The sequence below is a fragment of the Aedes aegypti genome, chromosome 3 (genome assembly GCF_002204515.2).
Source record: "Aedes aegypti strain LVP_AGWG chromosome 3, AaegL5.0 Primary Assembly, whole genome shotgun sequence".
In the NCBI taxonomy this organism is placed as follows: Eukaryota; Metazoa; Arthropoda; class Insecta; order Diptera; family Culicidae; genus Aedes; species Aedes aegypti.
In genome coordinates this window covers 193687983-193704880 of record NC_035109.1, presented here as the reverse complement: position 1 = coordinate 193704880, position 16898 = coordinate 193687983, and the positions used below count along the sequence as shown (strand labels likewise).

General features: G+C 40.3%; 1 protein-coding gene across 1 annotated transcript in view; it reads left to right on the top strand.

Moving 5' to 3' along the window:
* Positions 1–16743, top strand: part of LOC5574432 (GAS2-like protein pickled eggs) — a 244148-nt gene extending 227405 nt beyond the window's left edge. Inside the window, exons 10-11 of the mRNA XM_021851764.1 lie at positions 5435–6528; positions 16055–16743. Of these exons, the coding sequence (XP_021707456.1) occupies positions 5435–6450 (1016 nt within the window). The 3' untranslated portion in view covers positions 6451–6528; positions 16055–16743. The remainder of the gene's footprint in view (positions 1–5434; positions 6529–16054) is intronic.
* The last annotated feature ends 155 nt before the right edge of the window (positions 16744–16898 follow it).

Below are 16898 nucleotides of genomic sequence, written 5' to 3'. Positions count from 1 at the left end.
TTACATAGGACATGTGGTTGGTTCTCTGATCAAAGGTCCAATGTAACAATTGATTAAAAGCGATGCAGTTTTGAACATTGGTCATTTTGTTAAGCTTTGAATAGATTAATTTGTTGTTAATATATCAGAACGAGTGTTCTAGTGTGCTGCTAAGTGGTGCAACGCAAATGACTTGCAATGAAAATCTCGATTTGTTTACATTTGTTACTTAGGACGTTTTGAAAAGTTACGCGAGATTTGCTTCCACTCATCCGCTAGCTATCCTGATTACAACATTCTTATATTATGCATCCGGTAGAAATCAAGACCCACAATTATTTAAAATTATTATTTTCTCGAACCCTGAGCGTCGCATCTAATATGTGAATAGTGCGCTGTGTTTATAAAAATCGTAAGAATGCAGCGCCACACCAAAAAACTGATTTCAAAATGCGGCGAGTTGAGGCGCGTCGCAAGTCTAACTAGCGTGATCCGGTTTGGTGGTGGTGAGACAATAATAAGACGATGCAGACGAGCTGCCAATCTCTCTGAATCCGTCTTGATTAAAGTGGTTTGGTTTCGGATGGACCAGAGAAAACACGAACACAGAATTTAATTGAACGAAAAAGTAAAAACGTGTATTAAGTCTCGTAGGTTTCTTTTAATAATAAACATGACAGATACAGTGAGGTCAAAGCGATATGAGACACAGTCAGTGCTCCATGTAATGTACCTTTGGTTGCAGTGGTTGTTCACTCAACACCCCTGCTCAAACACGGCAACTATCCAACCCTAGCTTGGAACACATTTGATTGAAGGCACCTTTCGGTAGACCCTTGGTCATGATGTCGGCTTGCTGTTCTGTGGTTCGCACATAATTGATTTTGATCACTCCTCGTTGCACCAAATCTCTCAAGAAGTGGAACTTCGTGTCCACATGCTTCAGCCTTCCGAATCTTCAGCAATCCTGATGGTGGACTGATTGTCCTCAAACACTTGAACAGCTGCTTCAGGTTTCTTTCCTAGATCACCCAGTAGACGAATCATCCAGATGGCATGGCAAGCAGCCGTGCAAAGCGCAGAAAGTTCAGCTTCGGTGGATGACAAAGAGACTGTTTGCTGCTTCCTGGTTATCCAACTAACTGTACAGCCAAACAGTTTGAACACGCATCCCGTAACAGATCGACGATCAACTAAATCATTGGCCCAGTCTGCATCACAATAAACCATCAGCAATTGAATATCTGCATTCTCCTGATAGATCAATCCAACATCCAACGAACCTTTGATGTTCCTTAGCACACGCTTAAGGTGCACCCAATGGACCTCATTCGGGCAGCTTTGAAACTGACTGAAATAGTTTACTGCTGCTGATATATCCGGTCTGGTTGTAAGAGAGGCGTACATCAAGCAACCAATAAGCTCACGATACGGTTTCGAAGTTATCAGCTCTTCTACGCCTTTCCGCAGACGCAGCTTGTTCTCCATAGGCGTCGATACTGGCTTGCAATCGAACATTCCAAAACGCTTCAGCAAATCCTCCAAATAATTTCGCTGACTTATTTTCATTCGAGCTTCTCCCACGTTCCGCTCAACCTTCATTCCCAGGAACTGGTGAACTTCTCCCATGTCCTTCATTTCGTATTCCATAGACAAGAGCCGCTTCACAGTTTCCAAGACCTTCATTGACGAACTTGCAAGTAACACATCATCAACGTAAATCACTAGTATCACCTTCTCCGAACCTTCTCCTCGAACGTAAAGACACTGGTCATTGGAACTTCGTACAAATCCCAGCTTTTCGATGAACTTGTGGAATTTATCGTTCCATGCCTTCGACGACTGCTTCAATCCATATAGTGAACGATTAAGACGACAATAGAGATCCTTCCCCTGCTGAAATCCGTCAGGCTGAACCATATATATCTCTTCTTGCAATTCACCGTTCAAGAACGCTGTCTTCACATCCATTTGGTGAATGTGCATCCGATCCTGATTTGCAATCGCCAAAACTGCTCTAAGAGTATCAAGCTTTGCTACAGGCGAGTAAGTCTCCGTATAGTCAAAACCCGGTTTCTGGCTGAAACCTCTCGCCACCAGTCTCGCTTTGTACCTTTCGGGTCATCAAGTCCTCGTTTGATAGCAAACACCCACTTACAGGTAACTGCTGAACGTCCAACAGGAAATTTCTTCAATGTCCAGGTGTTGTTCCGCTTCAACGAATCCATTTCTTCGTCGATTGCAATCTTCCACTGAGGCCAGTCCTCGCGCTTCTTCAATGTAGCAATAGTGTTCGGAATGTTGTCCACAAAACTCATGGCACTCAACGCAAAATCAGCATATTCCATTTCAAAATCCTTGTGCCACACTGGCGCAACACGATTACGCTGCGGTCTACCTTCGTCAGAACGTTCATCTCCAGATTCATCTTCTTCCACAATACTGTCGTATTCTTCCTCTTCTGATGATTGCTCTTCCAAACACTCATCATCCTCCTCCACATTGTTAGCGTCTTCTGCATCCGTTGGTGCTTCGTGGTCGTCAGCTGCTCTCTTCACTCGAAAATAATCATCCGTAGCACCTCCATCGATATTTCGTCCCGAACACGTAACGGTTTCAACGAAATCAATGTCGCGAGCTGTGACAATTCGCTTGTGCACCGGGTCCCAAACACGGTATCCGTTAGGCGAGTAACCTACGAAAATCCCCTTCCATGACTTGGCATCCAATTTCTTCCTGTGCTCCTTCGGTAGGTGAACAAAAACTTTGCTTCCAAACGCTCTAAGCTTTGACACATCCGGTTTCTTGGACTCCCACAGCTCATAAGGAGTTTTCTTCACATCAACGGCACTCGTTGGGCTCCGGTTTGCCAAATAGGCCGCCGTCTGCACTGCTTGACCCCAAAAACGCTTATCGATGCCGCAATCCTCGAGCATAGCTCTTGTCTTCTCGACCAGCGTTCGGTTCATCCGCTCGCTTACCCCGTTCTGCTCTGGGGTATAAGGCACCGTCCACTCTACCAGGATTCCCTTTTTCTTACAGAAACGCTCAAAATCTTTACTACGATACTCACCACCATTGTCGCATCGCAGTTTAGAAATCTTCACACCAAACTTGGCGGTAACCAGCGCTTCGTATTGCCGGAAATATTCCAGCACCTGATTCTTGGACTCCATTATATAAACCATCGTGAAATGGCTCCAATCATCGACGAAGGTCACGAAATATTTGGCACCATTCAATCCGACTGGCGACACGGGCCCACAGACGTCCGTGTGCACTCGTTCAAGAACACGCGACGAGCGTCTACCCTCACCGACCGAAAAGGATTTCCTGGTTTGCTTGCCAGCGATACACGGTTCACACGCAACGACACTTCCTTTTGATGATACTTTCATCGTTAGTCCCGACACCATATCAAAGAACTTTCGCACTGTTCTGCGGACTGAAACTGCAGTTCATACAACTTATTCCGACACGCCGCACAAGCAACGAGTTCGGAGTTGCGGTATATTTTCGCTTTGCCGGCTTCGAACACTATCTTCATACCTGCCCGTTCAACTTTCACCACTGAAAACAAATTACAGCGCAGTTTCGGTACGTACAACACTTCTTTGATCGTGCAATCAATCTTCTTATCAGCAAGCAATGAAACCACTTTTACGGTACCACTGTGTTTCGCAACGATTGTTTCGCCATCCTTTGCCACAGCGATTTCCACCGGTTCTTTCAGTGGTCGAAGCTCCGAAAACAGCTCTCGATCGTTGACCAGGTGATCCGATGCACCGGAATCTAAATACCACCGGATATGATGACCTTTTCCTGATTCCACACCACCACTGACACCAACAAAACAAACACTGTTATCACTTGCTTCCGAAAAAATTGCTTTCGAGTTATGCTGAGGCTTTTTCGACGAATACTTCTTCTTCCTTTCAGGGCAATCCACTTGCTTGTGGCCCTCCTTTTTGCAACCGAAACATTTGAAATTCTTCTTGAACTGTTGTTGCTTCGAACCGGAAAACGCAGCGCCGTCGTCTTGCGAGGATAACGATTCCGCACCAATGCCACGACGCTTAACCTCTTCGTCCAACAAACGACACTTAACAAATTCAAGGCTGAGTTTATCCTCTGGCATAGTCTCCAGAGCCGTCACCACAGTCGAGTACGACGGTCCCAATGTCAACAACAGATGGCAAACAATATCAATTTCCTCCATCTCAGCTCCCGTGTTCCGGTAATCTCGAACAAGCCGATCGAAGCGCAGGAAATGTTCCTGCAGAGTGCCACTAACGAAACGCATACTCAGCATTTGAGATGCATTCGACTGGCAATACTTTTCCTCTCGAACTCTCGCCGAAGGGCATCCCACACCTCCTTCGGGCTTCTCTTCTCTTGCACATATTCTAGTTGCGAGTCATGAATCCGGGAAATAATTAAGGATTTGCACTTTCGATCCTTTTTCTTCCTCTGCTCTCGCAACCTCTTCTTTTCCGCTCTAACATCCGTACTATCACTTACTAGTTCTTTCAGTTCATCGATATCGGCAATTTCCACTTCTACACATTCCAGCAGTTCATGCTCTTCAAGCAACACTTGCATCCGGAACTTTCATGCATTGAAATTGCTTCCATCGAACAGCGCCAAATGGTAGCGCTCACTGTGTCCTTCCTCTACCATCGTACCAATCACTTCCATCCGTAACAACCGGAATCGAACTGGGTCCACAACCTAAAGTGGTTTGGTTTCGGATGGACCAGAGAAAACACGAACACAGAATTTAATTGAACGAAAAAGTAAAAACGTGTATTAAGTCTCGTAGGTTTCTTTTAATAATAAACATGACAGATACAGTGAGGTCAAAGCGATATGAGACACAGTCAGTGCTCCATGTAATGTACCTTTGGTTGCAGTGGTTGTTCACTCAACATTGATGATTTGTCCATCATGTCCTGTCAACAATGTCCAGCATGTCCAATTGACGTGGTCATTTGCACGGCTACCTGGAACCTCCATGCCAGTTCCCTCAGTGCTATTTGAATGTTCGTACTAGTAGTTGCACTGTGCATGGCACAGCAGATTCACGCTTCGGAGATCTTGCACACTGTAGGAATGTAAATTGTTTTCAAGTGAAAATACGACACATACCTTTTACAATGCTTGTAGATTCCCGTAGGTAGTTTAACGCATTCTGGTACAAAAAAAAGCAAGGAATGATCGCACAGAAGACTTCCACACGATTTTAAATAACTACGGAGATCTACATTTATTTCTCAAGCTCGTCAACGCAAGAATTTTTTGCGCAACGCACAGTATTTTATGTTTTATGATGGAGTATTGTAACATAGGTATAACGGAATCCTATAATCGCTTTTTCTAATATATTATGCCAATGCTCCAATAAGTCTATTGTAATGCCTTTTCTTCTCCTTCCTTTTACTTTATCATGATCTAGTGCATCTCGAGCAAACAACCTCAGACTCGCAGGTTACACCAACCGATGAAAACAGTTCCAAGGCAAATGATGAGGATTTAACTACAATCTCGGATGAAGTGACAGCCAAATCCGACGAGGTTGACAGGGTTTCAGAGCTTCCGGACACCGTAGATTCCGCAGGCACCCCAGAGTCCAATTTCGCAAAATCCGGCGTGTTCATTACCGATGATGAGATCACGATTGATATCGCTAGTAGCACTGGTTTAAGAAAGACTGGATTTTCAGAAAATTTGTACGATTCAAATGGCCCTGTAACGCCTAAGCCAACGACTACGGCTTCTAAAATTCCCAAGTCACCCTTGCCATCGAGGCGCAAGAGCGCCGAAGGTTCGTCAACGGCCGCCAGTGACAAAGCGTCGACTTTGAGTAGGAAAATCCCTACTTATAGATCTGTTCGTAAAGTAAATCCATCGCAGGATCAAAAAGACAATACTTGGAGTGGCAGGACCACCAAGCAACGAACACCTCTCGCAGCAGATACGTTTGATACCAAAGTAAGCTCTCCACAAGTTCCACTATCCCGTAATTCCCCAGTGAGGACATCCCAGTACGACAAGAATGGCAGAAAGATTAAGCCTGTTAGCAATTCTGTCAACACATCTCCGAACAAAACAGGACCAACGTCGTCTTTGGCACAACAGCTAATGGAAGCTGCAGCCGGAGCCCAAAATGATACGCAAATCATTGAGAAGGTGAAGCAACTGCTCTCTAAATATTCCTCGAATCAACCGCAGCCCATGACACCGGGTGGAACCGAGTATGACGACTTTACTACCGCTTGGGTGAACAATAACGGAGTAGTCGACCGGACCATTAGCAATTCGCCGAAAACGCAATCCAAGCGAAGCTCAACTGTGTCCACCACGTCCGAAGGGGCGAACTGCAAGGAAATTCCCTCGGTCATGTCACCGCGACGGGACAAGGGTGCCTCGAAGATTCCAGCACCGGTTCGGTCCAACACCGGACTGTACTGACACCGACGCAACCAGTCATTGAATAGTTTTGGTGCTAAGCAATGATTGCCGATGATGCGATTCTTACACTACTCTAAGGTAGGTTGCTCGTTAGGATGAATGGTTTCAAAAATACACATTCATTTGAACCCTCTTTCCTAACAAAAGCTTTTACGTGTAATAATCATAGAGATGCAAAGGTATACTCGATCCTTAGTGACAATGGAAGTTACACTAACATTCCTCCCTTTCCCCTATGACCAGTTAGGACCCATTCACAAATTTCATAACGCTAAAGGGGATGGGTGGGTGTCCTCGTGATGTTACGGCTCATACAAAATTTATAAAATAATCATAGAAAAAGTGTTACGAGGGGGTGAGTGGGTGTCAAAAATGGCCATTTTTAGCGTTATGAAATTTATGAACAAACCCTTACAAATGGATTTCTTCCAGATTTATTACAAGAATACTACTAAGAACTCTTTATAAATAACTTCCATAAATCATCATAGGATTACTACCATAATTGATCCAAGTTTATCCCAGAGTGATCTTCGGTATCTAATTAACTCCTGACAAATTATTTTAGATTTTTATGAGATTACCTATTTAAGAAAACAGCTCCAAGAATTGTTTCAGTGGTTCTTCCTGAGATTCTTGCAGGCATTTATACTGTCAGAATATAAGCAACTACTCCAGCAAATTTCTTCAAGCGCTTCCTCGAAGAATCTGTTCTGTTCTGAAAATTATTCTTAACCTTAAACTTAAACCATGTACAGGTTTATTGAAAATGTGATACATCAAAGTTCTGCGATTTACGGATCAATTTGATTCCAAATACTTAAAATTACGTTTCATACAGGTAAGCATTTCTCCATTCTCTGGCAGCAGGCGATTACGATGCTGTTCATACACGAGCCCTTCTGTGGAGAACGACCTTTCGCTTACAACAGTACTTGCAGGGGCTGAGAGGTACCGCTTGGCAAGCTTAGATTTTTGGAAATTTGTACTTGTTTGAAGTCCGCCAAGCGTACGGACTTTTCATTCTCTCAATATCTTGCGAAATATACTGTCCAAGTTCTTTTTTTTATGGTGCATAGCGATGGTTCGTTGTTCCGCGGTTTATTTGCTCCAATTTCCTCGAAGCATTTCCAGAAACAGGATGAGGAATCTTCATGGTTCTGCGCTAAATGTTGCTTCTCATTTGGCGTCGGTTGATTTTCAGTTTGATCGTGGATTTCGGTTACTGTTTGATCGGTTAAGGTAGTGTAAAATTCAGTTTGAATCGTGGATCCAACATTGTAGCAAAAGTGAACACATTATTGTCAAAAACATGCATGAACCTAGAGTTCAAACTCATCCAGCATGGTTTCTATTGAGAATTCGATTCCCTTATGTTCGCTTTTCGGCTTCTCCAGGTAAAGCTTAAGGGTTGCGAAATATGGAATAACTTCCGAAATGCATGAATCCTCTGAGCTGACGATTCTTGTTATTTCTTCGAATGGTTTCAAAAGCTCGAGAAGACGACCGATTAATTTCCATTCATACTCTGTCAAATTTTTTACCGTACAAACTTATCCTGCTTAGTATGTTACACACTCAAACAGACTTTCAGAGTTCGGTAAAGCAATTTACCGAAACAGACCGGTAATTTCTAATATTACAGTTGTCTCGGTAATTACCAGCTAGATTACCGAAATTTGTAAATCAATCTACAGTGTATCGGTGATTTCGTCCCATTTTAACTAGTACGGTAATTTAATTCTCCGAAAATATCTGTAAAACGGAACCAATACCGAGTTCGGTAAAGTATTACTGAACGACTGAACCATCAGTAAATTTGAACTGTCAACTCCGGCCTGTGACAGAAAAAGTCAAATACTTAGTGCAACGCAATTCTCCTGAAAGGCGCAACGAAGGCGATAATTCATCAGAAACTGTTTGTAAGTATTCTTTAGCTCCGTGATCAGCAAATGGAGACAGATGTTTGTACAATTTCGTCGGTGTTTTCTTTCTAGAAGCAAACGTTCACTCCTCTTTCATCGAGCACCATGGAGGTCGAAATCAGAATGAGAGGACTGGCAAAACGTGCGGCGCTGGTGAAAATATTATACTCAATCGTGTAAAATGAATACAGGAATAAACGAATATTTTAATACAAATCGCATCAAATGGATGATGTTTTTTGTTTTTGTTTTGTTATTCATGGATCCAATAGCTGGGGAACGAAGCGGAAAAAAAAATAAATTACCGTATAGATCGGTAGGTGGACCTAAAATTTACCGAAGCGGTCAGCAATTTTTGACATTTCATGGCAAATCACAGTTTACCGACCATTCGGTACTTTTTTCGTTTACCGAACGCATTACCGACTGTTCAGCTGTTGAGATTTCGGTAAACAAATTACCGACGTCGGTGATTTATTCTAAGTGTGTATAGCTGGCCTTTGGTCATGTCTTATCATGTAAAATGGGGAATTCCAATGGGTGGGTGCGTCCTGTAATAGTTTTCGTTTGGGCAATTCATTTTTCTCTTGTATTTCTGCTAATTTGGAACATGCCAACGGTGAGTGGTTAAAGTGCGTTACAATATTGCGTGATTTTGCAATAGCATCTTGAACAACTTTCTGATAGATAGCCGCTTTCCCGGTACCACTTCGCAATGAACGTTGTGTTTTCGATCGATGAACGTTTGTTTTTGGCCATTTTATAACTTTTTGGCGCATTTTAAGACAACAGGAAAAGCACACCAACCAGTCGGACCGATGCGCGAAAATGAGAGAACATGGAGTGACATTAAAGAGGCGCGTAGTGAGAGACCAAACAAGAGTAAATAGGCTCGAATCATGCAAAGAGGTGACACATTATCTATTTAACAGGTCTCCTGCCTGATTGGAACACATGAAAGTTAATCCAGGCTTAATTAAATTTAGAATGTTAATTCATACTTAATATAACAATGGAATTAGCCGAATATTGAAATTTAACTCAGCCAAATATTCGGCCGAATATTCGTTTGAAAAAATAATAAAATTTCAATTTCAAAGATCATTTTATTGTTTTCCATACAAAATGACTATGTTTGTTTTCTTTTTTCTTATTTATTTATTAGCGATACTTTACACTGGAATAGTGCATTCGTGTCGTAAAATATTAATTCTAATCTTTTGTCACAATCTTATTTTTTCTTGATCGGGTATGATACACCTACCAGACCGATTCCGAATTCTCATTGCATGCTCTTTTTGATGATTGTTCTTCTCTCGTCCCATCCGCCTTATCGATTGACAATCGCCTCTTCGCAAAGTCCAACTCCTTACTGGTTTCTATCGTGCCATCGTCTACGTTGTCGTCATCGGTGCTGTCGTCGTTGTCGTCGTCGCTCGTTTCAGCTTCAGCTGGCGGTAATGGGCCCATAGGCCACTTGCAGCCTTTGTTTAGTGTGCCCAACGGACCCCTTTGATTTTGCTGGGAAACGTTTCGTAACGTGTTTTCCGTTTCAAACCGTTACCCAGCAAAATCAAAGGGAGCCGTTGGGCACACTTTTATTTGCTGCAAGCGCTCTATTGTAGTGGATTGGTTGGTGTCGTTATTGTTTTGCTCTTTCGACTTTGGAAGTGTTTGCGGCTGTGCCTTTGGTTCATTTGTTTTCTGGCAGCTTACATATGTATGCTGCCCGTTGACCACAATGTGCGACGGTACCGCTTTATCCAGCCGCATACGTACAATTCTAACGCCGTTCGGTAAACCCTTGAAATAATTTTTCCACACTTCATTTTCAATAGATATCATTTTACCGTATTGCTCCATGTGATATCGTTGATGGCAGTGTTTGCCATTTGCGGAGGAAGATCGTGGATCCTCAAGGTCGTTAAAGGTCCATCCGCGTAAATTGGGATGTGGTACGTCACTCCCTTGTACACGATGCAATGCTGGAGATGATGTTGTTTGAATAGCCGCGGGGCTACACCAGCGTCGTTCATCTCTATGTACACACGATTCTGAAGGTTGTGTAATTGGACGTTAAGAACGTCCGCCATGTCAAGTTTGACAAAGTCCCGTAGAAACTCCTCTACCTGGTCCACATCTGGTCGCTTCGGCAGGACACTAAAGTCTACCACCAAGGTGTTCTTTCTATAAGATGTCATTCTAAATTGAATGCAATGTAGGTATAGACGTGGTAAACAGTAAAGTTAAACCAGAGCACAGTAAAAGAACGTGTGTCGCACACGAAGAGCGATTGCCAACTGTGACCAAGTTAAGTGACTAGGGTCTTGGCTCCTAGAGCTCCAATTGGGCTGAAATTTGTACCTCAACTAGGAAATAACTTAAATTTGTGCAGTGAAAAATTCACAGCATTTTGATTACCCACTTTAAAGTTATCGAAAAAAAAAAACATTCAGAACAATCGGAGCTCTAAGAGTCAAGATTCAAGTTTCCAAACTTGGCCCTTTTATGAAAAAGGCAAAAGGCAAAGAGATCTTTTTTCGCTGGTCATACTGTATACCCGTTGAGATTTATTTCTTGTGTTCATCCCAGAAGTCTGCAAGAATTTATCAGGTAATTAGCAATCATTTACAATACACGACGCGAGACTGGACACAACACTTATTGTTCTTACAAACATAAAAAGGAATTAAAATTTACCTTTTCCGTCGACCGGTTTCGGGCTCGATGTTGCCCATCTACAGGACGATGTCCAGTTCTTACGTTAGCACAAACCAAGAATTATGAGTAATTAGCAATCCTCTTGGAATGTTTGATTTTCTCGGATTCGTTAAGGACTTACTCTTGATATTACTGTAATTCTACTAAAAAAATTTCCAAAAAATCTGTCAAATATTCTTGTAAGATTTGTTTGCAAGCATTACTAGAAGTTTTCTTTAAGGTTTTCCTAAAAAGTAATAAGTTTCTTCAGGGTATTTAACCAAAACATAATCTAAAGGTAACACTTCCTATTATACTAAAACAAGGGGTGGGACAGCTTTGCTCAGAGCAACACTTTGAACACAGAGCAAGTTTGAGTTACTCGCATTTTGCTCAGAACTATTCGCGATTACCGTTTTGACTCATATTCCGAACACTTAAGGCCAATAGTGACTTCAAATGCATCTGATTGGCATAAATTGGCAGATATTCGTGTAAATTTTAATTTCCTCGCAATGCCTAACTGTTAGCTGTTGGGTGTACCGATAATAATGTTCATTCAATTAGTTTTAGTATTGCTTTTACTTCAAAGTGTGGAATAACATTATGATTCAAATGCCGAACACTGTGATTATTCTGTCTCATATTCCGAACACCTTGATTCAAATTCCGAACAGCACGAATAAATCGTATTCAAATGAATTATTTCGCAAATAAATTTATTTGAGCTTGTTCTTCTTGTCTGAAACTAGAGAACAATCACTACTCCCGCGGTATAAACTATATTGGAGACGTTAAAATTGAATTGCAATTGACTGCCGTTTCCTTGTTATTTGGTGACATATTTCAACGAAACATTTCAACCAAATCGCCATACAAAAACCGAGTGTTCGGAATATGAGTCTGTTCGGAATTAGAGACAAAACGGTACTTGGATTTGGAATTCTAACGATATCTAGTTTGCACATTTCGTATGTCAAACTTTATTTTCAGCTAGCAATAATAAATTGAACAAATTGTGTGTTTCTGTCCAACAAAAGTGAAGTTCGGCGATGTTCCAAATTTAAGTGTGTCAGTGGAAGTGTTTCTTCACTCAATTTTATAAAGCCAATATTGCAACACTTCAATAACATCTCTAGTACTGGAATTTTATTTGCTGCAGCCAATATGAGTACCGTTTTGCAGTAATATTCCGTCAATTCTGGAGGAAAGGACCATTCAAATGAATCATTCATGTGTTGAAGCAATCCTTAATTTGTTGTGATAATAAAACAATGTATAAAACTTTTGTAATTTTATTTTAAAACCTCTGGGAAATGGGGTTGCGAACTGGAAGGGTTTTATCTGCAAGGAAGTCGACTCTCAATGCCTTTTTGTCTGTTGGAAGAAGCAAATGGGATAACGGACTAGCTTGCAATGCTGATTGGTTCGGAAAACGTTCATAACAATCGTTTTTCTGGACTGCAATGAAAAACTGATTAAAAATAACAACCATAATATAATCAGTAATTATGGATGCCACGCACGGCTTCATTCCGTGTCCTAGACAAATTAATCCTGGACATCCCAGGAACCATATTCAACCTTAACTCAGCTCTTCTGGAATAGAACATTTTTGGAAACGAATTTATACATGTTTCTCTCCCATAATTCCAGCCAATGGAAAACGAACCCATCGCATTTGTATCTGCTATCTGTAGACTAGCAACTCGGAGTCCAAAAATTTCAAGGAAAAGTACAGTATTACAAAATATTCCACGGTTCTATGGCCAACCATCCGTATGTGAATCAAGAAGAAAAATGGCTTGTCTTCGCAAACGCACGTTAGTGGCGAAATCGGTTTTCACATAATAACAAGTTTTCACACTGGTTGCTATGCAGACATGAAATCGAGCAACAAGAGTTACTCTGAGTTGCTCTGAAATCCACTCGAGAGGTTACTCAAAACCAAAAGCTGTCCTGCCCAAAAAATATCCAGGGATTTGGGCAAAATTTGCTACAAGGATTGAAAAATTCATTCAACGGTTTCATCAAAAATTTTCTTATGTATTGATTTATGATTTGCTACATTATTTTCCCATGAGAAAGGAACTACTATGCACACTTGACTGCAGATGTTCTTCAATACTTTTCAAAGAAATTCATCCATTTATACCTCTGATGTTCTCAAAAAATGTATAGAAACTTCTAAAGAAACAGCTCCATGTATTATCTTGAATTCCACAAGAAGTTGCTATATTACTGGGATTCCTTTGATTTCTTGTAAAATTTCAAATATTTTCTGGTATTTCTAAAGATTTACCTAAGGGAATTTCTCATGATATTTCTTCGCCAGAGGAGTAAAACTCTGCGAGGAGTATCATATAATTCATCTTAAATTTTTTGGTTGAAACTCTTCTAAAATGCCAACAATTTTTTCTGTAGGATTTTTTTCAATTACCTTCATGGACTGCATTTCATCTATTGTTGTTTGTTTCAAGACTTATAATTTCCCCAAAACTCTGGTAAAAAAACTTGGAGGGAATCCTGAAAGAATTATTGGAGGCATTTGCTGTGGTATCTCTGGAAATTATTTAAAGATTATCTAAATACATTCATGTATGTATCATTAGTGGAGTTCTTAGATGAATGATATAAAGGATGTTTAAAAAACTTGCTTGTGAATTCCTCGGATAAGTTAATAGTGAACCTTGAAACCTTTGAATTTAAAGATCGCCCTTCAAATTCCTAAAATAACTTCAAAGAGCATCCCCCACCTCTTCGTTTGACGGAAATCCTGGCTACGCTCATGGGGCTTGATTTCAAATCAAGTTTCGTCAGCAATGTATCAGATACACCTAAGTATTTACATATAAAGCGAAATCTTTAACGATCGAGATGCAATCGTCAGACGCAGCCGAATGCGTCAATAATTATTTATTCCAATCACATACCTCGAGTGTCGTTTTTAAACGTCCCAAAATGGGTCATATTCTATTCAAATGATTTTGATTGGTACACCTTATAAATCGATACAAAGCGATCTCGTCTGGAATACCAAATCTAAATCAAACATCTGAGTAGGTTGAATGGAATACATAATGCCAATTATTCCATTAATAATTGCTTCTCAACTCGGCCTATTTCCAATACTTTTAAGGAAGTGATCGAAACCGTCACGAGTGTAACGTTTTTGGGTGTATGGAAATCTGGAGCACCTATCATCATTGGCGTAGCTATTGACTGTTTAACGATAAACTTGCGACGATCCACGCGCCACCATATTTCATATAACGGAGGTTATTAGAAGTAACTTGGAGGTGATGATTTGGAGGTTATTTGGCAATTTGGAGGTTAAAATCACCTCCAAACACTAGCGATTTTGCGGTGGGATGTTAACGTTTGATCACGAATACAAGAATTCGTAGTTAGCATAAATCAGTAGTGTTTGATTGTATTTTTGATGTACATACCTACAGCAGTTCTACAAGTCATCTATTTCGGTCTGTTTGAACACTAGAGTGATGCAAATTTTGAAATATTTGCTCCCCTATACTTAAACGATTTCAATTATGGTAAAAATCATTCTCCCAAAGGTTTAAGTGATTCGGAAGAAATTTGACTGTGTACACGCCATTTGAAGTTAGATTACTATGGAAAACGCCAAACTTTTGTGTTCAGCCAAATATTTCTTCGTCATAATATTTTATGGAAAATTGAACAAACTCTTCTCATGCGAAATCTTTTCAGCTACAACTTTGCCGAAGACCATATTTTAATTGGACATCAGTTATTCACCATCATAAAGTTGGTTTGCATTTCACATGCTTCACCAACTGTTCGGCAGGCAACATTAGTGCTCCTGGCGGGCAGAATAGAGCAAAGTAATCCAGGCTACTATGTTTTACAGCAAAAAAGCGGTGTTGCTCTGAAAGTAATTGAATGATCATCTCAGCATGATTTAGACTTTGCTAACAATAATAACAAATTATCCTTACATTCTATCAAAATATGGGCTTCGACAAAGTTGTAGCTGGGAAGATTTCGCATGAGAAGAGTTTGTTCACTTTTTCATAAAATATTACGACGAAGAGATAGAGGGCTGAACACAAAAGATTTGCCTTTCCCATAGTAATTCCCATATAAACTTCAAATGGCGTGTGCACAACCAAATTTTTTCCAAAACACTTCAAATTTTAGGAGAATGATTTTCACCATAATTGGGTCCTAAAACTATTAATGAAATCTTGTTTTTATTCAATAACATGAAAGAGCATGTTACTGCAACTACTTTAGCAATTTTTCCCGCTCAAATAACGGCTATATCATGTTTAAACTTTAATTTAAAAACTGGGTCTATAAATGAACCTTGACACTTTTGATCATGTTTGACGTTCGCTTAGTCGACAAAAACACCACAGGGGTTTTAGTTTTAACACTGGGGTTGTTCCTATCTGACATTTCGGAAGGGACACGGAAAACAAAATACACCCAAATTTTGAGTTTAAGCCAAGGGGTGTGACAAAATCTAAAAAAAAAAACATAAAAAAAATGTTTTTTGGACTCAAACTAACGGAAAACATGTATTATTGGCTGACCATGCTGAGGGTCGTGGGTTCGAATCCCGCTGGTCGAGGATCTTTTTGTAAAGGAAATTTTCTCGATTCCCAAGGCATAGAGTATCTTCGTACCTTCCACACGATATACACATGCAAAAATGGTCAATCGGCAAAGAAAGCTCTCAGTTAATAACTGTGGAAGTGCTCATAAGAACACTAATTTGAGAAGTAGGCTTTGTCCCAGTTGGGACGTAACGCCACAAAGAAGAAGAAGAATGTATTATTGGCCTAAACATAAGCGTTTGGCACTGAAATTGGGACAGGACTTTAGGACCCTATTGACATCGTTTTAGCATAGGGGAGCAAAAACTTCAAAATTTGCATCAGTCTATTGAACACCAACCAATTGTGTTTAATAATATTTTGTTCTTTTTTTTACAGAATCCAAAGGAAGGCACGATTGAATCTATGTTCAACGATATAGTGTATCCCTTATTAGTTGGCATCATCCGCGCTTAGTGTCATCAATTTCATCGCAATATCCATATCATTTAACTGTGTGTTATTTGGAAGAGCTGTTAATAAAGAAGTTCCATTTTTACTCGCCAAAAGTCGATTCTGTCAGTGCTATGCTTTTCAAAATCACAATAGAGGTTCCACTATGAGATCGCGTGCTCCTACGAAACTACTAAGAAATCCAAGAAAAGCATTCCCAAGAACTAGACTATAAAATTCAGTACTATCACAAAAGCGGTGCTTTTCAAACTGTTTGTTTAGAGAAATTTATTCAGTTATGAATACCAATTCTGTTGGCATTGAATAAAAAACGTTGATTTTTGAAGCAAAATAGAAAGACATGTGTAAGGCACTACATTTATTATGAATAGACTGTAAAGTTCTAATAAGTTTCTCTAATATTGCTATTGAAGCAAAACAATACTAACTTTTCTAAACTTTACTCGCTAACATATGTCCTCTATATGTAGTTAGAATAACAAGCAATAGAGTGCGAATCTGACGGGAGAGATGCAACAAAGAGCAAACAAAGACATGCAACTGGATTCGTCCGCAATCAAGGAAGAAAGTCATCAATAGTGCAATCTAAACGCATAATAACAAAACGCCATATATAGTCCCAAAATATTTACAATAGTGAATAATCCAGTCTAGTACATACCGTTTGAATGTTGATGATCAGCATTATCTTTGATAACAATTCGAATCTGTCAGTAGCCAACAGCCAGCGTTGCGTGTTTTGTAGGCGCACATGTAATCCATGCATTTT